The following is a 26,410-nucleotide window of genomic DNA, read 5'->3' on the forward strand; positions in this document are numbered from 1 at the left end:
TAATTTCTTAGCTCTAAAAATTTCTCAAACCTGTTCAGAATTAGGAAACTCCCGACTTGAGTAATCTGAAGAGGTCTTAAAAAGCAGAACAAAACCCTCTTCGATAATTATGTTCAGTTCAGTTGCTCAGTCGTGTCCAACTCTGCGACCCCATGAATCGCAGCACGCCAGGCCTCCCTGTCCATCACCAACTCCCAGAGTTCACTCAGACTCACGTCCATCGAGTCGGTGATGCCATCCAGCCATCTCATCCTCTGTCGCCCCCTTCTCCTCCTGCCCCCAATCCCTCCCAGCATCAGAGTCTTTTCCAATGAGTCAACTCTTTGCATGAGGTGGCCAAAGTATTGGAGTTTCAGCTTCAGCATCATTCCTTCCAAAGAAATCCCAGGATTGATCTCCTTCAGAATGGACTGGTTGCATCTCCTTGCAGTCCAAGGGACTCTCAAGAGTCTTCTCCAACACCACAGTTCAAAAGCATCAATTCTTCGGCGCTCAGCCTTCTTCACAGTCCAACTCTCACATCCATACATGACCACTGGAAAAACCATAGGCTTGACTAGATGGAACTTAGTCGGCAAATTAATGTCTCTGCTTTTGAATGTGCTATCTAGGTTGGTCATAACTTTTCTTCCAAGGAGTAAGCGTCTTTTAATTTCATGGCTGCAGTCACCATCTGCAGTGATTTTGGAGCCCCCCAAAATAAAGTCTGACACTGTTTCCACTGTTTCCCCATTTATTTCCCAAGAAGTGATGGGACCGGATGCCATGATCTTCGTTTTCTGAATGTTGAGCTTTAAGCCAACTTTTTCACTCTCCTCTTTCACTTTCTTCAAGAGGCTTTTTAGTTCCTCTTCACTTTCTGCCATAAGGGTGGTGTCATCTGCATATCTGAGGTGATTGATATTTCTCTCGGTAATCTTGATTGTAGCTTGTGTTTCTTCCAGTCCAGCGTTTCTCATGATGTACTCTGCATATAAGTTAAATAAGCAGGGTGACAATATACAGCCTTGACATACTCCTTTTCCTATTTGGAACCAGTCTGTTGTTCCATGTCCAGTTCTAACTGTTGCTTCCTGACCTGCATGTTAGTGGATTTAGAAACTTCTCAAGATCATGTTCATCTGGCAACCATCTAGCGACTTCCCAAGCACGTTAACAGTATTGGGAGAAAATACGCTCTCCCTTAAATTTGGCTTCAAATGTACAGCGCTGAAATGATAGTATTTCATAAAACATGAAAAATCAGTTATTGTAATTAGATTTATTATCTTTGAACGCAAGCCTTGAGAAATACATCCCGTGCTGTAAGGTTTTCATTGTTCGCTGCCTTCAAGATATTTGCTTTTAGTTACGTGTGTACACAAAGAACTGGAACATATTGGAACAGAACCTCTTCCCAGGTGTCAGGATCCTTAGAGTCTCTTCTCCACAAACCAGCGGTAACTCGCCCGGTCCCTGGTTTACTAGAGGAGAGGATGAATTTTCTCTTCCTATCTCCGACGATTACAGAAACTATTATGGCAAAGGAGCAGGAAAATACCCAGGCTGAATCTCATATCCTGGGATCTTTTAAAACTCATTTTCATACAGAAGGGGGTCATTCGTTTTGTGGGGTGGGGTGTGGATTTTTAAATAAGGAGGTGCTCGTAACTGCATCGCGCTACCGATACGCTCTGCAGTGGAATCTAATTTCTGGAAAGTTCATCCCCAGGTCTAACCTCGAGTCTTCGGCCAACCAAGCAAGCCCTTCTCCCCTTCACTCAGATCCAAAAAACTTCTCACGCACCTCTCCTTGCTATCAAAGCCTCTCTAGAAGGAAGGCAACGATCCCCTCCACCCACACCTCTCCGGCACCCAGTCCGCAACCCCTCACCTCAGACCTCCTAGCCTCACCTTCTCCCCGGACGCCGGAGCCTGAAATTTAACCCCTTCCAGCCCTCCGAGAGAACGGGGAAGACTAAAGACAACGCACCTATTGCGTCTAGCAATTCTGTTCCCCGAGGAAACAAGAGCTTTAGAACGAGAGTACCAGGTCCTTCACGCGAGGACTGAGAGAACTCTCTCTCCCCTGCATGTTGGCAAGGAAATCAAGGTGCCTGGCCAGTCGCAACACACCCTGCCTCTTCCGCGGGGGGAGAAGTGCGTGGAGCATTACTCCGGGAGGGTGCGGGACTTGTCTCAGGGAAGCCTCCGTGGGACTCCCACGTCTGGGGCCCTGTAGCCGCTGCCGGAAATATCGATGAACTCTTATCCTCGGTTTAAAATGGAAATTCTTTCTAGGACAAACAAAAAGAGAGCATTTCTTCCCATGGATTAGTGGTATAGACCTAGACTGTAATCCCAAGCAGCAAAGCACCACGAGCCACATCCTGACTTCAGGGGCCGTCCGGGTGGAGGGCTCGGCGCTCGGCAAGTTGTGCCTGGCGTTCAAGCGGCCGGTGTCCCGGGGCCTGGAGAGTCCCAGTTCCGAGCGGGAGCTGAGAGGAGGCGGAGATGGCGTCCCAGCCGCCGCCTCCCCCGAAACCCTGGGAGACCCGCCGGATTCCGGGGACCGGGCCGGGACCAGGACCCGGCCCCACTTTCCAGTGAGTGTGCGATTCTTCAGGCCGCAAGTTTTGTGGGCCGCAGCGCTTACTTGGGAGGAGGCGGTTGAGGCCGTTGTTGGTGCTGAGGCGTCCCCTCCCCCTCTCCACCAGCTCCCCACCCGTACCCTTCGAGGGTCGAGGTGCTGCCGGGGTGTCTGCAGGGGTCGTTTCGGTGTCAGACAGCTGTTTCTGATTCGGCAGCTCTCGATAGCGACGTTTTCCAGGGGGTTCCTGTGCGCCTGTGTGGCTGTGGGTGCTCGGAAGCGAGGGCCAGGTACCTTTCTCTTTTCAGTGTCCCTTCTCTTTGAGGGACTGCTTGATTCTTTTTCCCCCACCATCTCCACCTTAAAGAGACTTTCGGTCCGTTGTAGGTGAGAGAGACATTTGCCCAGCCCCTCTTATTAGGGAGCAAAGTCTCTAAAGCCTTTAACCATCTCTCGACAAGTTGGTGAAAGCCCAAAAGGTCACTTTTACGCAACTACAATTCAAGCCTGTACTCTGCGTTCTTTTCCAGTATAACCCAGCCTTGTTTCGGATAGAGATTTATGAAAGCGGGAGAGTTCAAAACTGAGGCCTAACGGTGGCCTTTGTGTGCTAGATAGCGAGTGATTTTTTTTTTTCCTAAGGCCTATGTTTTTTTGTTTGATTTTAATCAGTGTTAAATGAATCTACAACTCAAAAAAAGGTTAAAATAGAATAAAAGAATTTCACAGCCTGTGTGATATGTGTTGGGTGGATCTGGACTTCTTTTTAATTTTTTAAAATTTTATAGTGTTATTTTATATTGGAACATAACAGTGTTGTGTTAGTTTCAGGTGTACAGCAAAGTGGTTCAATTATACATATACATGTATCCTTTTTCACATTCTTTTCCCATTTAGGTTATTTCAGAATATTAAGCAGCTTTCTCTGTGATATACAGTAGATCCTTGTTGATTATCTAAATACAGTAGTGTGTACATATGAGTCCCAGACTCCCACTGTATTCCTCCCCCACACCCTTCGCCCCCTGGTAACCATAAGTTCGTTCTCTAAGTCTGTGGATCTGGACATCTTAATTCAGATGGTGAGACTGGAATGTCAGATCACCTACTATGGTACGTTTCCTTACATAGAAATCCTGAACATACTGGAATGAATTTCTGCTATGTTCTGAAATCTTGTTATCTTTTATTAAGATGTTTGAGCACAATTGCTACTTTACTTAATGATGATAGGCACATAAGTAATAAGGTTTAACTATGCTGTTAAGCTGAGTGACACTTTCTTTTTATGAGTGGTTGACTTTCTTTTTTTTTTTTTTTTTGGTTGACTTTCTTTAAAAATTTGGACTGCTCTTGGGAAGAGCAAACTTTTATTCTTCTTCTGGTTAAGTTCTGTTTATGTAAAATTAACCATTTTCCCACTTTTTAAGAAAATGTGAATTGTAATATGTTAAACACTTAGAGACTGGTAGAGACTAAGATGATAAATACTCATGATTAACTCCCAGCTTTAAGCAGTTAGTAACATTTTGCCAGACTTGCCACAGGTCTCTTACAAAATAAAAATTAGAGCAACGGTTAAACCATCCCATTCGTCTTTCCTACAGTAATCACTGTCCCTATTTGGTGTTTACTGTGCATAATGTTTTTGTTGGAGGAGGAAGGACCACCCACTCCAGTATTCTTGCCTAGGAAGTCCCATGGACAGAGAAGTCTGGTAGGCTACAGTCCATGGGGGTCGCAAGAGTCGGACACAACTTAGGAACTAAACCACCACCACCAGTGTTTTTATACTTTAGTATTTGGGTTTGTGTGTGCATTACATATGTATGTATGTATTACTATTTAGTATTTTTTTTTAAACTTTAAATAAATATTATCAAACTGTATGTTATCATTTGCAAAGTGTTTTTCCACTAAGTATTATTTGAACTTTATTTTTTTCATTCATATAAGCTGTACAGGCATACCTGGGAGATAGTGCAGATTGGGCTCCAGACCACTGCAATAAGTGGAATATTGCAGTAAAGCAAGTCGCATGAGTTTCTTGATTTCCCATTGTTATGTTTACACTCTATTGAAGTCTATGCAGTAGCGTTTTGTCTAAAGAAATAACGTACATACCTTAAAGATACTTTATTACTAAAAAAAAATTGCAAACTATCATCTGAGCCTTCAACCAGTTGTAATCTTTTTGTTGGTAGAGAGTCTTATCCCCATTGCTGAAGGCTGGAGTGGTTCTGGCATTTTTTTAAAATAAGACAATGGTGAAGTTTGACACATTGGTTGACTCTTCCTTTCTCAAATATTTCTCCGTAGCATGCAGTCCTATTTGATAGCATCTTACCTACAATAGATCTTCTTTCAAAATTGGAGTAAAGCCTCTCAAACTCTGATAATGCTTTATCAACTAGATTTACATAATAGACTATATCCTTTGTTGTCATTTCAACAGTCTTCATGTCCTCACCAAGAGTGGATGCCATCTGAAGAAGCCACTTTCTTTGCTTATCCATAAGAAGCAGCTTTTCACACATAGAAGTCTTATCATGAGGTTACAGCAATAAAGTTACATCTTTAGGCTCCACTTTAGTTCTCTTGCTGTTTTCAGCACATCTGCAGTTACTTCCTTCACTGAAATTTTGGGGCTGCTCAAAGACATCCATGAGGATTGGAATCATCTGCTTCCAAACTCCTGTTAAAATTGATATTTTGAACTTGTCCCAGGTATCACAGATGTTTTTAATGGCATCAAAAAGGTGCCGTTAGGAAAACTTTTCAGAAAGGTTTTCAGTTTACTTTGCCCAAGTGCATCATGGAAATCACTATTTATGGCAGCTATAGCCTTATGAAATTTATTTCTTAGATAATCAGACTTAAAAGTTGAAATGCCTCTTTGATCCATGGGCTGCAGAGCAGGTATTTGTTAACAGGTATGAAAACAACATTAATCTTGTTGTACACCTCTGTCAGCTCTTGGGTAACCACTTGCATTGTCAGTGAGCAGTAATATGAAAGGAATCTTTTTTTCTGAGCACGAGGTCTGCACAGTGGTCTTAAAAATTTTTAGTAAACCATATTGTTAATAGTTAGGCTGTTGTGGAGACTTTTTTGTTCCACTAATAACAGCATAGGCAGAGTAGATTTAGCATAATTCTTAAAGGTCTTAGGATTTTCAGAATGGTAAGTGAGCATTGGTTTCACCTTCAAGTCACCAGCTGCATTAGCCCCTAACAAGAGATTGTCCTTTGAGGCTTTGAAGCTTGACTTCCCTTTGGATATGAAAGTCCTAAATGGCATCTTCTTCCCATAAAAGGCTGTTTTTAGTCTGCATTGAAAATCTATTATTTAGCATTGCCACGTTCATTAATGGATAACTTGCTAGAGTGTCTGCATTAGCACTTGCAGCTTTATCTTGCACTCCCTTGTTATAGAGACAGCTTCTTTCCTTAAACCTTGTGAACCAACCTCTGCTAGCTTCAGAAGTTTCTTCGGCAGCTTTCTCACCTTTCTCATACTTCACAGCATTGAAGAGTTAGGGCCTTGCTTTGGATTAGGTTTTGGCTTAAGGGAATATTAATGGCTGATTTGAGGTAGCCAGACTTAAAACTTTTGTCATATCAGCAATAAGGTGGTTTCACTTTCTTATTCACATGTTCACTGGAGTAGCACTTTTAATATCCTCCAAGAACTTTTCCTTTGTATTCACAAGTTGGCTAACTGGTGTAAGAGGCCTAGCCTTTGGCCTGTCTTGGCTTTTGGCATGCCTTCCTCACTAAGCTTATTCATTTCTAACTTTTTTCTTTTCTAGAAAAATATTTACCTATTTATGTTAGCCATATTAGGTCTTAGTTGTGTGGCAGCACACAGGATCTTCATTGTGGCACACAGATGTGTGGGCTTAGTTGCCTCTCAGCGTGTGAGATCTTAGTTCCCCAACCAGGGATTGAACTAATGTCCCCTGCCTTGCAAGGCCAATTGTTATCCACTGTACCACCAGGGAAGCCCTCATTGCTAGCTTTTGATGTAGAGATTTTTGACTCTTCCTTTGACTTGAACACTTAGAGGCCATTGTAGGGTTGTTGATTAGCCTAATTTCAACATTTTTATGTCTCAGATAATAAGAGGATCCTGCAAAGAGAGAGACTTTGGAGGAAAGGCTGGTCAGTGGAGCAGTCAGAACACACACAGCATGTATTTTGACAGTTTGCTGTTTTATGAGTGCAGTTCTTGGTGTCCTAAAACAAGTAGAGTAGTAACATTAAAGATCACTGATTTCCATAACAAATATAATAATAACAAAAAAGTTTGAAATATTGTGAGAGTCACCAAAATGTTACTCAGAGACACAAAGTGAGCAAATGCTGTTTAAAAAAAAAAAAATTGGCACAGACAGCCTAGGTGGAAGGGGTGTTTAGAGGAAAATGGATACATGTATATGTATGGCTGAGTCCCTTTGGTCTTCACCTGAAACTACTACAACATTGTCAATTGGCTATACCACAATACAAAATTTTAAAAAGTTTGGGGGGAAAATAGCGCAGATAGATTGTCTTGACGCAGGATTGCAACAAATCTTCAATTTGTAAAACACACTATATGCAAAGCATGATAAAGCAAGGTGTTATAAAATGATGTATTCTTGTAGTACGTTTTAATTGCCATAGAATATTCTGTTATATAGGGGCTTCCCAGGTGACTCAGTGGTAAAGAATCTGTCTACTAGTGCAGGAGATGTAAGTTCGATCCCTGGGTTGGGAAGATCCCCTGGAGGAAGAAATGGCAACCCGCTCCTTGCCTGGAAAATTCCGAAGACAGAGGAACCTGGCGGGCTACAGTCTATGGAGTGACAAGAGAGTCAGGCATGACTGAGCATACATATTCTGTTACATAGAAGTAAACTGTATTTGTTCGGTTGCAGATATTAGAGAATTAGTTGTTTAAAGCTACTACTACTTTCAGTAAACATTCTTGTGTCTTTCAAGCTACTACTACTTTCAGTAAACATTCTTGTGTCTTTCTCTTTGTTCACATTTCCATGAGGTTTTCTGAGAGGTGAGTTACTTAGTTGGAAGGGTATGCTTATCTTCAACTATTGACTCTTACATGCCGCTCCTCAAAATGGTTGTATACCAATTTTTACATTTTCACTAGCAAGGTATTCTGTTTCTCTATATTTTTTCCAACTCCTGATATTATTTTATAGTACTGTATTTATGAATCTAATGCGTGTGAAATGATATTTAATTTGCACTTCTCTGATAATAAAATTTAGGATCTGTTTTATATTTCTGGCTTTTCTGGTGGATCAGACAGTAAAAAATCTGTCTGCAATGCAGGAGACCCCAATTCGATCCCTGGGTCAGGAAGATCCCTGGAGGAGGAAATGGCAACCCACTCCAGTACTCTTGCCTGGAGAATTACATGAACAGAGAAGCCTGGTGGGCTACAGTCCATGGGGTCGCAAAAAGTCAGACACGACTGAAGTGACTTAGCACACAGCACGTGATATGTTTTGTTGTGCTATTTATCTATACTTATGCTAACACCACACTATCTTTATAATAAGTTTTTATATTTGGTTTGTCAGAATCCTTCATGTATTGCTGTACTTCATAATTGCTTTTGTCACATTTAGCCTTTATAAAAAGACTTACTGGGATATTTTTTATTGGAACTTTATATTTTATTGGAAATTCCATTTATATATAAGTAAGTCTTTTCATCCATAAGTATTGTGTAAGGTGAAATTGGTGAAAATTTTATCCTTTTTTACCTTGTGTAATGTTTTATTGTAGTTTCCATGAAGTTCTTCCCTATCCTCTATAAGATACAGATATTATATACAGCTTAATGTCAGACTCTTAATTTGCCCTGATGATTTGGTTGAAGTTTTTTAAATCCCATGTTGACAATCGTGTCATTTATAAATAAGCCAGCATTCTTGTATTGGTCCATAGACCTAACATTCTAGGTTCCTACGCAATGTTGTTCTTTACAGCATTGGACTTTACTTCCATCACCAGTCATATTTATGAGTAAGTATTGTTTTTGCTTTGGCTCATCCTCTTCATTCTTTTCTGAGCTATTTCTCCACTCTTCTCCAGTAGCATATTGGGCAACTATCAATCTGGAGAGTTCATCTTTCAGTGTTATATCTTTTTGCCTTTTCATGCTGTTCATGGCGTTCTCAAGGAAAGAATACTAAGGTGACTTGCCATTCCCTTCTCCAGTGGACCATGTTTTGTCAGAACTCTCTGCCATGACCTCTCTTGGGTGGCCCTACGTGACATGGTTCATAGTTTCACTGAATTAGACAAGGCTGTGCTCCATGTGATCAGTTTAGTTTTCTGTGCTTGTGCTTTTCATTCTATCTGATAGACAAAGTGCCTGAAGAACTCTGGATGGAGGTTCGTAAAATTGTACAGGAGGCAGTGATCAGAAACATCCCCAAGAAGAAGAAATGCAAAAAGGTAAAATGGTTGTCTGAGGAAGCCTTACAAATAGCTGAGAAAAGAAGAGAAGCAAAAGGTAAAGGAGAAAAAGATATATCCATCTGAATGCAGAGTTCAAAAGAATAGCAAGGAGAAATAAGAAAGCCTCCCTCAGTGATCAATGCAAAGAAATAAAGGAAAACAATAGAATGGAAAAGATTAGAGATCTCTTCAAGAAAATTAGAGACACCAACGGAACATTTCATGCAAAGATGGGCACAATAAAGGACAGAAACGGTATGGACCTAACAGAAGCAGAAGATATTAAGGAGAGCGGACAAGAATACACAGAAGAACTATATAGAAAAGATCTTAATGACCCAGATAACCACGATGGTGTGATCACTCACCTACAGTAAGACATCCTAGAGTGCATCTCAAGTGGGCCTTAGAAAACATCACTACGAACAAAGCTAATGAGGTGATGGAATTTCAGCTTAAGCTATTTTAAATCCTAAAAGGTGATGCTGTGAAAATGCTGCACTGAATATGCCAGCAAATTTGGACAACTCAGCAGTGGCCACAGGACTGGAAAAGCTCAGTTTTCATTCCAATCCCAAAGAAAGGCATGCCAAAGAATGCTCAAACTGTTGCACAATTGCACTCATCTCACATGCTAGTAAAGTAATACTCAAAATTCTCCAAGCCAGGCTTCAGCAATACGTGAACCGTGAACTCCCTGATGTTCAAGCTGGATTTAGAAAAGGCAGAAGAACCAGAGATCAAATTGCCAACATCCGTTGGAACATCGAAAAACCAAGAGAATTCCAGAAGAACATCTATTTCTGCTTTATTGACTATGCTAAAGCCTTTGACTGTGTGGATCACAACAAACTGTGGAAAATTCCCCAAGAGATGGAAATAACAACCACCTTGCCTGCCTCCTGAGAAACCTTTATGAAGGTCAAGAGGCAACAGCTAGAACCAGATATGGAACAATGAACTGGTTCCAAATTGGGGAAGGAGTATGTCAAGGCTGTATATTGTCATGCTGCTTATTTAACTTCCATGCAGAGTACATTATGCAACATGCCAGGCTAACTGAAGCACAAGCTGGAGTCAGGATTGCCAGGAGAAATATCAGTAACCTCACATATGCAGATGACACCACCCTTATGGCAGAAACTGAAGAAGAACTAAAGAGCCTCTTGATGAAAGTGAAAGAGGAGAATGAAAAAATTGGCTTAAAGCTCAACATTCAGAAAACTAAGATTATGGCATCTGGTCCCATCACTTTATGGCAAATAGATGAGGAAACAGTGCAAACAGCAAGAGACTATTTTCTTGGACTCCAGAATCACTGCAGATAGTGACTGCATGAAATTAAAAGACACTTGCTCCTTGGAAGAAAAGCTATGATCAACCTTGGCAGCATATTACAAAGCAGAGACATTACTTTGCCAACAAAGGTCTGTATAGTCAAAGCTCTGGTTTTTCCAGTAGTCATGTATGGATGTGAGAATTGGCTCGTAAAGAAAGCTGAGTGACAACGAATTGATGCTTTTGAACTATGGTGTTGGAGAAGACTCTTGAGAGTCCCTTGAACTACAAGGAGATCAAACCAGTCCATCTTAAAGGAAATCAGTCCTGAATATTTGTTGGAAAGACTGATACTGAAGCTCCCAATACTTTGGCCACCTGATGGGAAGAACTGACTCATTGGAAAAGACCTCTGATGCTGGGAAAGATTGAAGGCAGGAAGTGAAGGGGACAACAGAGGATGAGATGGTTGGATGGCATCACCAACTCAGTGGACATGAGTTTGAGCAAGCTCCGGGAGTTGATGATGGACAGGGAAGCCAGGCGTGCTGCAGTCCATGGGGTTGCAAAGAGTCGGATATGAAAGAGCGACTGAACTGAACTTCTATTGGTCGAGGCTTTCACTGGAATTATTCTCAAGTCTTGCTATCAGTTATGATGTTTGCTTTTTGTTTTTGGTAGATAGCCAGCAAACTTCTATTTCACTACCTTGCTTGGATTTTTATTATGAAGAGTAAATTTTATAAATTATTTTTATCTGTTAGGATATTTTTTGTTTTTATTTTATTATAACTGTTTGTTTTCTTGCATGGTCCAGTGTTGAATCATCCTTGCATTTCTGGATGAACTCTGCTTAATTTTGATTAAAAAAAAAATACAGTGTTAAATATAATATTTTAAGATATTTGCATATATGTTCCTAGGTGAATTTGGCCTCTAATTTACTTTCTTTGTATCTTTCTGGTTTGGTATCAAAGTTTTAAAGCTACAGAATTTTTTCTATGGAGTCTGGTTTTTATTTCTTTACAGACTTTACCTTAGCATTTTTCAAAATTTTACCTGATATCTTCCTTCTCTGCAGCTTTATTAGGCTCTTTGTTGTCAAGTCACTAAGTCATGTCTGATTCTTTGCGACCCTATGAAGTACAGCATGCCAGTCTCCCCTGTCCTTCAGTATCTCCTGGAGTTTGCTCAGATTCATGTTCATTGAGTCAGTGATGCTATCTAACCATCTCATCCTCTGCTGCCCTCTTCTCCTCTTGCCTTCAATCTTTCCTGACATCAGGGTCTTTTTAAATGAGTTGGCTCTTTGCATCAGGTGGCCAAAGTAGTGGAGCTTCAGCTTCAGCATCAGTCCTTCCAATGAATATTCAGGATTGATTTCCTTTAGTATTGACTGGTTTGATCTCCTTGTAGTCCAGGGTTCTCTCAAAAGTCTTCTCCAGCACTACAGTGCAAAAGCATGTATTCTTCGGTCCTCAGCTTTCTTTATGGTCCAGCTCTTACCTACATACATGAGTACTGGGAAAACTATAGGTTTAACTATATGGACCTTTGTCAGCAAAGTGATGTCTCTGCTTTTTAATATGATGTTTAGGTTGGTCATGGCTTTCCTTCCAAGGAGCAAGTGTCTTTTAATTTCATGGGTGCAGTCACCGTCCACAGTGATTTTGGAGCCCAAGAAAAGAAAATCTATCACTGTTTCCACTTTTTCCCCATCTATTTGCCATGAAGTGATGGGACCAGATGCCATGATCTTCGTTTTCTGAATGTTGAGCTTTATGCCAACTTTTTCACTCTCCTCTTTCACTTCCATCAAGAGGCTCTTTAGTTCCTCTTCACTTTCTGCCATTAGAGTGGTATCATCTGCATATCTGAGATTATTGATATTTCACCCAGCAATCTTGATTCCAGCTTGTGTTTCAGTCAGCCCAGCATTTCGCATGATGTACTCTGCATAGAAGTTAAATAAGCAGGGTGACAATATATGGCCTTGACATACTTCTTTCCCAATTTGGAACCAGTCCATTGTTCCATGTCTGGTTCTAACTTCTTGACCTATGTACAGATTTCTCAGGAGACAGGTGAGGTGGTCTGATATTCCAATGTCTTTAAGAGTATTCCAGAGTTTGTTGTGATCCACACAACCAAAGGCTTTAGCATAGTCATTAAAGCAGAAATAGATGTTTTTCTGGAATTCCTTTGCTTTTTCCACGATCCAACAAATGTTGGCAATTTGATCTCTGGTTCCTCTGAATTTTCTAAACCCACCTTGAACATCTGAAAGTTCTCAGTTCACATACTACTGAAGCCTGGTTTGAAGGATTTTGAGCGTGATCTTACTACCGTGTGAAATGAGTGCATTTGTACAGTCGTTTGAACATCTTTGGCATTGCCCTTCTTTGGGATTGAATCTGGGTTCAGATGTTCAGATTAATGTATGTATATGTATTCTCCTGTTCAGCAGCTACAGTGTTTGTGCTTGGTACCCATAGTGCCCAATCTGAGGATTCATGTCTTTATATCAGGTAAACTCTCACCAATCCTGTTTTTAAATATTGTGTGAGCACTATTCTTTTCCCGTCGCTTCTAGAATTCCTATTAAACATATCATGGGTAGTTCTGCTGCAAGTAACGGTATCTGACTTTCTGTGCTTTGGACTATAGACACAGTTATTCTGTAGTTGACAGGAAGTCTAGAGATATGCTAACTCAACATTGTCATCGGGGGACCTACATTTTGGGGGGCTTCCTTTTTGTGTCAGCTTTCTGACAGTTTCAGTCATCCCTGTCTTACTCTTGCTCCCTCAGAAGGAATCTCTTTTTTTGCTCGGGCTGCTTTCAAGATTACCGCCCCCCCCCCCCGCCTTTTTTTTCCCAGCAGTTATACTTTGTTGGGCTTTAATGTATTTTTAATTATATTGTTTTAATGGGATTCATAGATAACTTGAATCTGCCTTGATGTCTTTCATTGATTTTAGGAAAGGCTCAAGCATTACCTCGTTAAATATCACTTCTGCTCATCATCTTTTCACTTCTCTGGCTCTAATTATATATATGTGCTCTATTTTTTCACTATACTCTCCATGTCTTACACTCTTTTCTGTATGTGTCCTTTTGTTACTCATGCCTCATTCTGGATATTTTCTTCTGAGCATTCTTCTAGTCCACTGCTGTTTTTCTTTCAGTCATCTAATCTGATATTAAACAAGTCAGTCATTGAGTTCATAGTTTTAGGTACTTTATTTCTTTTTTTTTTAGTTTTAGAATTTTCATTTGATCCAGCTTTAGAGTTTCTATTCCCTGCTGAAATTCCCAATTTTGCCTTTTTTTTCCCTTGAGTATTTGTGACATAGTTGTTTAAAGTCTCTGCCTCATAATTCCATTATCTGAATATATATCATTTTTATTGTCTAACATTGCTCTTTTTTTTTAACATGTAGTTTTGTCATATTAGAGGCTCAATTATTTTTCAGTGAGAGCTGGACTATATTATATATAGACAACGTAAAGCGACTTGAGGCCTAGGATGGTCTCTTCCCACAGAGAGTTTTACTTTTGACAGGCCCCTTGGGCCACTAGCAGTCCAGGGTCATTTTAATAATTTCAAATTTGAACTAGTTTGAAATTGTGGTTTTCAGTTTCTGTCTGGCCTAGTCTATTTCTTGTTACCCTTTTCCCCCTTACTCCTAGCATATGACCTTTTAAAGTCCCAGTCTGAAGTGTGGGCATTACCTTGTCCCTCCTCTTTGGGCTTCTGAACTCTAGTTTTTGTCTCCTTAGCTCAGAGAAGCTTTAAAAAGCTCTGCTCAGCTTCTCATACTGTCAGCCATCTCTGAACTGGCCCCCATCCCTTGAGAAACATCTAAAATGGGCTCTCTAGCTTTTCTAATTGTTTTCTGTGGAAGGGTTCATCTGGTTACTTAGAATGCCATACTTGAAGTAGAATTCCCCAAGTTCTATATTTCTCCTCTGTTCCTTTTTGTACAGCGGCTAATTTTCTTTTTGTCTCATAGTTACAAGATCCTTGTGTCTGTGGGCATTGTGTATAAGAGTTCTAATGAAATTTTTTCACACTTACATGTTTTTTTCACTTTTTATTTTACAGATGTTATGACTTCATTTATGTCTTTGACTTTTTTAATCAATTCATTCAATCTTTAATTCTTATTTTCATCTCTTCAACCATTCTAAACATATTTAAAATATTTGTTGTTATATAAACTTAGTTTTTCCTTGAATGACCTTTAATTCTTATTGTTGATTTTTGTTACTTTGATGTCCTAGTGTTTTTATTTCTTCTTGTGTATAGTTTTGAATATTTTTAATGTGACCATTTTGAATAGGAATTTGTGAGTTCTGTTGTCTCACCTTTCCCTTCTACCTTCAGTTCTGTGCCTGGTAGGTTTCTTTGCTGCATCTACCTCCCTCTCAACACCTACTCCCCATGTAAGAATCTGGTATAAAAATGGTAGCTTAGATTAAGGATGTCACAGATTAAGTCACTAAGTCAGTTGTTAACTTGTTTCATTTCCTGGGTTTGAGGCTTTATCAGAATCTCCCCTTTCAATGCTTTATCAGAGTCTCTCCACCTGCAGTGCAGGAGACCCAGGTTCAATTCCTGGGTCGGGAAGATCTGCTGGAGAAGGCATAGGCTACCCACTCCAGTATTCTTGGGCTTCCCTTGTGGCTCAGCTGGTAAAGAATCCGCCTGCAATGCGGGAGACCTGGATTCAGTCCCTGAGTTGGGAAAATTGCCTGGAGAAAGGAAATGCTACCCACTCCAGTATTCTAGCCTAGAGAATGGGTCACAAAGAGTCAGACACGACTGAGCGACTTTCAGTTTCTTTCCCCCCGTCTTAGTTCTGTAACTTTCTAAAACTCGTAATCTGTTGTTAGCAAATTTTCTAATCATTTTTACCACTGTAAGCAAATTTTTATGAACCAAGGTGGCTCTTCCTAGTGCCCAGCCTCAATGAAGTAGTTTCATTTGAGTGGAACACTTGCACACTGAGCTGCTTCATCCAAACCTGGGTGTACTACACTATTTGGTAGTCCACTGACCCTTTTTATAGTTTTGTTTCTTTTTTTTAATGATGTGATTCAGTCTGAGGTAAAAAACTTCCCTGATGATTTATGCTTGCCAAAACCTTTAGATTAGACCTTTCGATGCATACTTTAGTTTGGAAATACAGAAGATGGGGTACAAGTTAAAAAGTTCAGAACATGGGACATTCATTAAGGAAACTGGCTGGACTCTTCTGAAAGTCCAAGACATTATTGTTGTTTTTAGATGAGAATGAGGGCACAACCAACCAAATGCAATGTGTGAGACGTAATTGAATTTTTGTCTCCCCCCCCAAAAAAAATATATAAACAAGACGTTTTGACTTTTATAACTCAATGATAAAGACTAACGACCTATTTTTTTTTTAATGGGCACAGTATGTGAATAGACATTTCTCCAAAGAAGATATAAAACTGGTCAGTAAGCACATGAAAAGAGGCTCTATCATTAACCATTAGGGACATGCAAATCAAATGCACAGTGACATACCATTTCACACTCACTAGGATGGCTTTTGTAAAAAAAATGGCAGATAATGACAGGTGTTGACAGAATGTAGAGAAATTGAAACCCTCATGTACCGCTGGTGAGCATGTAAAATGGTACAGTTGCCTTGGGAAACAATTTGGCAGTTATCAGAAAGGTTAAACACAGTATTACCATATGACGCAGAAATATCATTCTAGTCATAATAGCCCCAAGGTAGAAACAACCAATCTATGGATAAATACAATTCAGTAATAAAAAGGAGTCATGAAATTAAAAGGCACTTACTCCTTGGAAGGAAAGTTATGACCAACCTAGACAGCATATTAAAAAGCAGAAACATTACTTTGCCAGCAAAGGTCTGTCTAGTCAAGGTTATGGTTTTTCCAGTAGTCATGTATGGATGTGAGAGTTGGACTATGAAGAAAGCTGAGCGCTAAAGATTAATGCTTTTGAACTGTGGTGTTGGAGAAGACTCTTGAGAGTCCCTTGGACTGCAAGGAGATCAGTCCTGCGTGTTGACTGGAAGGACTGATGTTGAAGCTGAAACTCCAATACTTTGGCCACCTGATGCAAAGAGCTAACTCATTGGAAAAGACCCTGATGCTGGGAAAGATTGAGGGCAAGAGGAGAAAAGTACGACAGAGGATGAGATGGTTGGATGGCATCACTGACTCAATGGACATGAGTTTGGGTAAACTCTGGGAGTTGGTGATGGACAGGGAGGCTTGGCGTGCTGCATTCCCTGGGGTCACAGAGTCGGACACTGCTGAGCTGAACTGAAGGTACTAATACATTCTACAGCATGGATGAACCTTCAAAGCATTAAGTGAAAGAAGCCAGTCACAAAATGCTACATATTGTATGTTTCATTTACAGTAGATCCTCCTTATTTGCAGATTCCCTATTTACAAACTCTCCTACTCACTGAAATTTATTTGTAAGTCTGAAATCAGTACTTGAGACATTTTCATAATCTTTTCAGACACACACAGCAGTGAAATATCTGAGTCATCTGTTTGCTGAGGCTAAACAGAACACAACACTCTGGCTTCTTGTTTCAGCTCACATACTGTAAACAAGTGTCTTTCAAAATCTATTAAGTGCCAGCCACATTTCTCACATTTTTGTTGATTTCACAGTCTTAAACTGACCCATAAGCATAGTACCGAAGTGCTATCTAGTATTCTTAGGAAGCTTTTATGGAAAAAATATTAGCATTTTGTTCAGACTTGAGTTGTGCTTTAGGCCAGGAGTTCATTATTAATGAGTCAACAATATAATTAAAGTAGTTATATAACAGAAACATATAAGTATAAAACAAGTATATGTGTTGATCAGATGAAATGTTTTGACCAGAAGCTTGAGGGAACCTAACTCGTTTCCTTCTTGAGCAGTGTTTGGTACTTGCTAATTCAGTGTTTTCAGCTTTATGGGAACATAAGTATGACAGATAACAAGGATCAACTATATAGGAAATGTCCAAAGAAAGCAAACCTATAGCTACAGACAGTAGATTAGTGATTACCCAGGATTAGAGGAGAGTAAGAAACAGGGAGTGACTGTTAATGAATATGGGATGATGAAAATTTTCTGAAATTGCATATAGTGATAGTTATACACCTCTGTGAATATATGAAAAATCTTGCTTTTTACACTTTAAATGAGGGGATTCTATGGTATAAGAATTATATATCAATAAAGCTATTTAGACAAAGATAATTGAGAGTAATGGATATGTTTTGAATTATCAATTGAGTAACGGAGAATATGGATTTGTTAATTTTCAAAGATGGGAAAACAGTATTACTGTTTTGTATGAAGTATCTTTGTTGTTAGGAAATGCCCAGAGAGATATTTAGGAGTAATTTATTCGGTCTGCAGGTTAATTTCAAATAGTTCAAGAATTTTTAAAAGACTGTAGAGTGAGAAAGAGAAAGCAGGTGTGGCAAAATGATAGCAGTTGTTAAATCTAGATGGAAGCTTTGTGGATATTCATTGTACTTTTCTTTCATGCTCTTTTTTCTTTCCTGTTTGAAACTTTTCAAGGTAAAAAACTTGGTGGGGGAGACTTTTTGCTCTTTCAGCACTATGGAAAAATCTTTTGTTCTTCTAACCATAGGCTTCTTTAGTTATGCTTGTTGTAACATAAAGCAAAACCATATATACCCACTGAATGTATCTGTGTACACCAGAAACAGAGACCATTAAAACCAAAGAAGAGGGAATTCCCTGATGGTCCAGTGGTCAGGACTCCAAACGCTCACTGCTGAGGGCCCAGTTTCAGTCCCTGATTGGGGAACTAAAATCCCACAATCCAAACAGGGCAGCCAAAAACAACAACAAAGAAGAGTAAGAGGAATATACTACATTTCATACGTAGTATATGAAATCTTTTTATTACCAAATGTTTAAATTTAATTCCCTATAATTTTTTAAGTTACATATTCATCACAATTTATGAAACAGTACAAGGATATATAAAGAAAATCTATATTAATAGTCTGTGTGATACTTGTTTATTAAATACTTATTAAGGAAAGACTCCACATAGAGTTTGTATGTGTGCACATGTACTCAGTTTGGTTTTAACGCAGGCAGATTCTTTACCACTGAGCCACCTGGTAAACCCTATAGTGTTTGTATCAGTACCTATTTATATGCTAAGCTCTATAGTAGGTGATGGAGAAGCAAGGATAACTCCTGTGCCTTTGAGGAGTTCACTGTTTACAGGAAGAGTCAGATGCATAAGTAAATGTAAGATACTGTAGAATCCACCTGCCAAGGCAGAAGATGCGGGTTTGATCCCTGGGTTGGGAAAATCCCCTGGAAAAGGAAATGACAATCCGCTCTAATATTCTTGCCTGGGAAATCCCACGGACAGAGGATCCTGTCCATGGGGTCGCAAAAGAATCATATGCAACTTAGCGACTAAACAGCAACAACTGTATAAAATATGGATAAAGAATTATAGGAAGAACTTTTGATGATGGCAGAATAAGTAATTTAGGGGAAAAAAGTAATTGAGGACAAGTTGAAAGGTAAGCAGAATATAAAAACATCTGCTAGAAGGCATTTTAGAGCAAAAAAGAAAGTAAAGATTTATGGAGCTTAGATTCAGGAAAGCTGAAAATTCATAAAAGTGAACACGGCCTTTGGACGCAGTTTTTCCATAGAAGCTTCTGCTGATTTCAGAAAAAGTAGCTTAGATACTTAGCTTAGTAGAATAGCACTTTTTTGAAGCATGGTTGGAGTTCAGATGCCCTCCAAGAGGAGATACTGATAAATTTCCCATGCATTTATGTTAGACCCTGAAAAGATACATCTAGATATAAGGATATAAAAGGAGTAGACAGGCCCTGATAGAAACAGATGCCCAGCTTTAAATCATCAATTCCTGAAATTAAAAAGGACATTATGAATTGATAGTAGCCTTAGAAGCATGCCTGAACCAAACTAAAGGATAGTTCAGAAAACACTAACCAGGTATATACTACTGTATATAACATAGATAACAACAAGGAGCTACTGTATAGCACAGGGAACTAATGTACAGGGAACTACATTCACTGTCTTGTAATAACCTATAATAGGAAAAAATCTGGAAAAGAATGTATATGTTCAGTTACGTATATGTATATGCACTTATTTTGTTCTTCAGTCACTCAGTCATATCTGACTCATGTGACTCCATGAACTGCAGCACGCCAGTTTTCCCTGTCCTTATTATCTCCCAGAGTTTGCTCAAACTCATGTGCATTGAGTTGGTGATGTCATCCAATCATTCATTCTCTGTCATCCCCTTCTCCTCTTTCCTTCAGTCTTTCCCAGCATCAGGGTCTTATGCCAGTGAGTCAGCTCTTCCCATCAGGTGGCCATAGTATTGGAGCTTCATTTTCAGTATCAGTCCTTCCAATGAATATTCAGGGTTGATTTCCTTTAGGATTTGACTGATTTGATCTCCTTGCTATCCAAGGGACTTTCAAGAGTCTTCTCCAGCACCACAGTTTAAAAGCATCGATTCTTCAGTGCTCAGCCTTCTTTATGTTCCAACTGTCACATCTGTACATGACTACTGGAAAAACCATAGCTTTGATTGTACATGTATATATATATAGCTGAATCCCTTTGCTGTATACCTGCAAATAAGAAAACATTGTAAATCAACTACATTTCAATTTTTAAAAAGAAACAATATCTAGAATGAAGCACATCTAGAGAAAGAACATCATCCAGAATCTGAAATTATTGCTATAATAATGATTGCTGATGCACAGAAAAATCAAATAGCCAGACCCAGGAGGACATTATACAACATAAATATTAGCTAAGTAAGCAGCTAGGAAAAAAAAGATCCGTAGGGACTCTAGATATTGGCATTATCAAAGAGACTCTTTTTTAAAATATAAATTTATTTTAATTGGAGGCTAATTACTTTACAGTATTGTATTGGTTTTCCCATACATTGACATGAATCCGCCATGGGTGTACATGTGTTCCCCATCCTGAACCCCCCTCCCACCTCCCTCCCCATTCCATCCCTCTGGGTCATCCCAGTGCACCAGCCCCAAGCATCCTGTATCATGCATTGAACCTGGACTGGCGGTTTGTTTCACATATGATAATATACATGTTTCAGTGCCATTCTTCCAAATCATCCCACCCTCGCCCTCTCCCAGAGAGTCCAAAAGGCTGTTGTATACATCTGTGTCTCAAAGAGACTTTAAATTATGTTTAATATGTTGAGGGCAATAAAAGAAGAATTTTGACAGAAAATTGGAAACTATTAAAAAAGGAAAGGAATTTCTAGAACAAAAACAGCAATCAAGAGTGATAACTTGTTGGGTTAGAAACTGATTAGACACCACAGGTGTGTTCTGTAGCTACTGAGAATCTATGGGGTGGATGCTATTTTTCAAACTATGTAGTAGCAGTCCACAATAAGATAGGGAATTTGTACCAGCATGTAGAACAATATTGACCCTAAACACACCATTTAGTTCAACTGGCATTTAAAAAAAATTTTATTGGAGTATAATTGATTTACAGTGTCATGTTTCAAATGTACAGGAAGTGAATCAATTATACATATACAAGTATCCACTGTTTCATATTCTTTTCCCATATAGACCATTACAGGGTACTGAGTAGAGTTCCCTGTGCTATACAGTAGGTTCTTATTAGTTATCGATTTTATATATATTAGGTTGGTGTAAAAGTAATTGTAGTTTTTGCATTGTTGAAATTTGCCATTTGATATTGGAACCACCAGGCTTCCCAGGTGGTGCCAATGGTAAAGAATCCACTTGCCAGTTTGGGAGACACTAGAGATGCAGTTTCGATCCCTGGGTCAGGAATATCCACCACTTGGAACCACCACTGCACTGTACATTCCTTAAAAATGGAAAAAGAACTACTAGATCTATAACCTATAGCAAACATAATAATTGGCAGTGCCATCTTAAAAATTTTCCCTTTGAGACAGGAATGAGACTAGGATGCCTTCTATCATTCCGTTTATTCAAGATTGTACTGCAAGTCCTAAATGCAATGCCTTAGTAATCAAAGCTATAAGAATTGAAAAAAGGAAGAAAACCTATTGTTATTCACATTCAATATGACCACAGATATTTAAGATTCTAGAAAATACAAAAGAATCCAAAATAAGGTTGCTAGATACAAGGACTATATTTTTAAATCAATTATTTCTATATAACAGCAACAAAGAGAAATTTTAGAAAGACACCATTTACAATAACATCAAAACCCCCCAAATATATAGAAGTAAATCTAAAGAAAGACCTCCACACAGTAAACTATAAAACACTGAGACTCGGTGGTTATTTAAAAAAAATTATTGAGAAAAATCCTTAAGATATAAGTAAATGGAACATATGTTATAATCTTAAGTTTAAACTCAGTATTTTGGAGATGTTGACTACCTCAAATTAATCTATGAATTTAGTGTAATCCCAAATCAGAATCTTAATAGGGCTTTTGCAGGGAGAGCAGTATAGTACTTCAAGCTCTGATTCTAAAATGTATCTGGATATTCAGTGGGTCAGATAGCCAAGACACTGCTGAAGATGAAGAATATTGTGGGAAGACTTGTTTTATTGGCTATTAAGACCTATTATAAAACTACAGTAGTTAAGATAGTGCCATTTTAGGTGTAAGGATGGATAGATACCAAGTTGTAACTAACTATGAGAAAATGGACATATGTCTTTAAAAGAAACCCCAGGTTGAAGATACTACTACTAAAGCAAGCACAAGTAAACAAGAAAAAGAGTTTAGTCAGCCATTTTATCTTATCCAGTTTCTTCTTAACACAGATTCTAAGCATTTGGATATTAGAGATTATTCCTTACTCTAGAAAATCTTTAGTAGAACCTATTTACTAGATTTAATAGGCTCAGATCATGAACTCCTTATTGCCAAATTCAGACTAAAATTGAAGAAAGTGGAGAAAACCACTAGACCATTCAGGTATGACCTAAATCAAATCCCTTATGACTATACAGTGGAAGTGAGAAATAGATTAAAGGGACTAGATCTGATAGATAGAGTGCCTGATGAACTATGGACAGAGGTTCATGACATTGTACAGGAGACAGGAATCAAGACCATCCCCAAGAAAAAGAAATGCAAAAAAGCAAAATGGCTGTCTGAGGAGGCCTTACAAATAGCTGTGAAAACAAGGGAAGCGAAAAGCAGAGGGGAAAAGGAAAGATATAAGCATCTGAATGTAGAGTTCCAAAGAATAGTAAGGAGAGATAAGAACGCCTTCCTCAGCAATCAATGCAAAGAAATAGAGGGAAACAATGGAATGGGAAAGACTAGACAGATCTTCTTCAAGATCTGTCAAGAAAAGATCTCTTCAAGAAAATTAGAGATACCAAGGGAATATTTCATGCAAAGATGGGCTCAATAAAGGACAGAAATGGTAGGGACCTAACAGAAAAGAAAAGTGAAGTTGCTCAGTCATGTCCAACTCTTTTGTGGTCCCATGGACTGTAGCCTACCAGGCCCTTCAGTCCTTGGAATTTTCCAGGCAAGAGTACTGGAATGGGTCGCCATTTCCTTCTCCAGGGGATCTTCCCAAACCAGGGATTGAACCTGGGTCTCCCGCATTGCAGGCAGACGCTTTACCGTTTGAGCCACCAGGGAAGAAGATACTAAGAAGAGGTGGCAAAAAGACACAGAAGAACTGTACAAAAATGGTCTTCATGACCCAGATAATCACGATGGTGTGATCACTCACCTAGAGTCAGACATCCTGGAATGTGAAGTCAAGTGGGCCTTAGGAAGCATCACTACAAACAAAGCTAGTGGAGGTGATGGAATTCCAGTTGAGCTATTTCAAATCCTGAAAGATGATGCTGTGAAAGTGCTGCACTCAATATGCCAGCAAATTTGAAAAACTCAGCAGTGGCCACAGGACTGGAAAAGGTCAGTTTTCATTCCAATCCCAAAGAAAGGCAATGCCAAAGAATGCTCAAACTACTGCACATTTGCACTCATCTCACATGCTAGTAGAGTAATGCTTAAAATTCTCCAAGCCAGGCTTCAGAAATACATGAACCGTGAACTTCCAGATGTTCAAGCTGGTTTTAGAAAAGGCAGAGGAACCAGAGATCAAATTGCCAAATCCACTAGATATGGAAAAAGCAAGAGAGTTCCAGAAAAACATCTATTTCTGCTTTATTGACTATGCCAAAGCCTTTGACTGTGTGGATCACAATAAACTGTGGAAAATTCTGAAAGCGATGGGAATAGCAGACCACCTCACCTGCCTCCTGAGAAACCTGTATGCAGGTCAGGAAGCAACAGTTAGAACTGGACACGGAACAACAGACTGGTTCCAAATAGGAAAAGGAGTATGTCAAGGCTGTATATTGTCACCCTGCTTATTTAACTTATATGCAGAGTACATCATGAGAAACGCTAGGCTGGAGGAAGCACAAGCTGGAATCAAGATTGCTGGGAGAAATGTCAATAATCTCAGATATGCAGATGACATCACTCTTATGGCAGAAAGTGAAGAAGAACTAAAGAGCCTCTTGATGAAAGTGAAAGAAGAGGGTGAAAAAGTTGGCTTAAAGCTCAACATTCAGAAAACGAAGATCATGGCATCTGGTCCCATCACTTCATGGCGAATAGATGGATAAACAGTGAAAACAGTGACTGACTATTTTTCTGGGCTCCAAAATCACTGCAGATGGTGATTGCAGCCATGAAATTAAAAGACGCTTACTCCTTGGAAGGAAAGTTATGACCAACCTAGATAGCATATTAAAAAGCAGAGACATTACTTTACCAACAAAGGTCCATCTAGTCAAAGCTATGGTTTTTCCAGTAGTCATGTATGGATGTGAGAGTTGGGACTATAAAGAAAGGTGAGCGCAGAAGAATTGATGCTTTTGAACTGTGGTGTTGGAGAAGACTCTTGAGAGTCCCTTGGACTGCAAGGAGATCCAACCAGTCCATTCTAAAGGAGATCAGCCCTGGTTGTTCATTGGAAGGACTGATGTTGAAGCTGAAACTCCAGTACTTTGGCCACCTGATGTGAAGAGCTGACTCATTGGAAAAGATACTGGGAAAGATTGAGGGCAGGAGGAGACGGGGACGACAGAGGGTGAGATGGTTGGATAGCATCACCGACTCGATAACATGGGTTTGGGTGGACTCTGGGAGTTGGAGGCCTGGCGTGCTGAGGTTCATGGGGTTGCAAAGAATCAGACACAACTGAGCAACTGAACTGAACTCAATAGAATCATAATACTGTTTATATAGCAAGTTTAGTAGTTACTGTGAATGAATTTATTGTGTGCTTAAGTTACAATTTTGAAACTTTTTCGGTTTTAGATCTGCTGATTTGGGTCCTACTTTATTGACAAGACCTGGACAACCAGCACTTACCAGAGTGCCACCACCCATTCTTCCAAGGCCATCACAGCAGACAGGAAGCAGCAATTTGAACACTTTCAGACCTGCTTACAGTTCATTTTCTTCTGGATATGGTGCCTATGGAAATTCATTTTATGGAAGCTATAGCCCTTATAGTTACGGATATAACGGGCTGGGCTATAACCGCCTTCGTATAGATGATCTTCCACCTAGTAGATTCGTTCAGCAAGCTGAAGAAAGCAGCAGAGGTGCATTTCAGTCCATTGAAAGTATTGTGCATGCATTTGCCTCTGTCAGCATGATGATGGATGCTACTTTTTCAGCTGTCTATAACAGTTTCAGGGCTGTATTGGATGTGGCAAACCACTTTTCCCGATTAAAAATACACTTCACAAAGGTTTTTTCAGCTTTTGCATTAGTTAGGACTATAAGATATCTTTATAGACGGTTACAGTGGATGATAGGTTTAAGAAGAGGCTTGGAGAATGAGGACCTATGGGCAGAAAGTGAAGGAACTGTGGCTTGTCTTGGTGCTGAGGACAGAGCAGCTAACTCAGCAAAATCTTGGCCGATATTCTTATTCTTTGCTGTTATCCTTGGTGGTCCTTACCTCATCTGGAAACTGCTATCTACTCACAGTGATGAAGTAACAGGTAAGAGTAATAGAATGGGTTTAACAACCATGTAACAAGGATTTCCCTGGTGGTCCAGCAGTTAAGACTTTATCTTCCAACGTAGAGGGTGTGGGTTCAATCCCTGGTCAGAGAGCTATGATCCCACATACCTCACAGCCAGAAAACCAAAACATCCAAACAGAAGCAATGCTAAATTCAATAAAGACCTTTAAAAAATGGTATACATCGAAACAAAAAATACTATATATATATGTATAAGTCTTAAATTTCAATAATTAATTAGCTTTTTTATATTCATTTGTATTTAATCTTTTGATTGAGTTATTGTTTTTTTCAGTTAAGAACTTCAAAACTGGAAGAGGAACATATAGCAAAAACAGACTTGTTGATTTAGTCTTTGTTAGTTCAGTTTAACAGCACACATTACTTAACTGCTGTTCAGAAAGTACTAAACTTGATGCTGTAGAAGATACAGAGATAACATAGGGAATTAAACCCCTTATCCTTTTTAAAATGTACTGAGAGAGAAGTAAGTGAGGTACACATATAGGTAATTGTAGTGAGGCATAAAGAGTATAAGGAGTATGACAGTTGGTGAGAAACATAAGATTTATGGAACCTTTTTTATATGAAAGACACTGTGCTATGTATTTTGAGTATTTTACTCATTTAATTCTTACAACAATCCTAAGAGGAATTATCCTCATTTTACAAGTGATAGAACTAAAGTTCAAAGAAGTTAGTTGCTCAGGGTCACATCTTTAATAAGCCAGAACCAAAACCAAAATGAGGCATCTTTGACTGTTAAGCCCCTACTCTGTCAACTGGTACAGAGTATTATCTCTATTTAGAATTGAAGCTGATGTTTTTTGACTATTCGTATCTAGAAATAAGTAGCATCTAAGTTAGATTTTGGAAAGACAGATACTGTTCCATCAGTTATGTAGGAAAAAAACAAGACTGTGAAGCAGATGGAATAGCTTGAACA

The 26,410-nt window shown here is 39.3% G+C and overlaps 2 protein-coding genes across 4 annotated transcripts in view; one reads left to right on the top strand and one right to left on the bottom strand.

Annotated features, from left to right (window-relative positions):
• PUS10 (pseudouridine synthase 10) overlaps positions 1 to 2,093 on the bottom strand; it is a 78,812-nt gene extending 76,719 nt beyond the window's left edge. The window contains exon 1 of one of the 3 annotated variants that reach the window (XM_040224169.1): positions 1,973 to 2,093. The gene's annotated coding sequence lies outside the window, so the exon portion shown is untranslated. The other 2 variants (XM_040224168.1, XM_040224170.1) reach the window with 2 other exon arrangements.
• A 359-nt stretch (positions 2,094 to 2,452) lies between these two features.
• PEX13 (peroxisomal biogenesis factor 13) overlaps positions 2,453 to 26,410 on the top strand; it is a 31,785-nt gene continuing 7,827 nt past the window's right edge. The window contains exons 1-2 of the mRNA XM_040224171.1: positions 2,453 to 2,585; positions 24,746 to 25,440. Coding sequence (XP_040080105.1) covers positions 2,494 to 2,585; positions 24,746 to 25,440 — 787 coding nt within the window. The 5' untranslated portion in view covers positions 2,453 to 2,493. The remainder of the gene's footprint in view (positions 2,586 to 24,745; positions 25,441 to 26,410) is intronic.

The sequence above is a fragment of the Oryx dammah genome, unplaced genomic scaffold (assembly GCF_014754425.2).
Source record: "Oryx dammah isolate SB20612 unplaced genomic scaffold, SCBI_Odam_1.1 HiC_scaffold_25, whole genome shotgun sequence".
NCBI lineage: Eukaryota > Metazoa > Chordata > Mammalia > Artiodactyla > Bovidae > Oryx > Oryx dammah.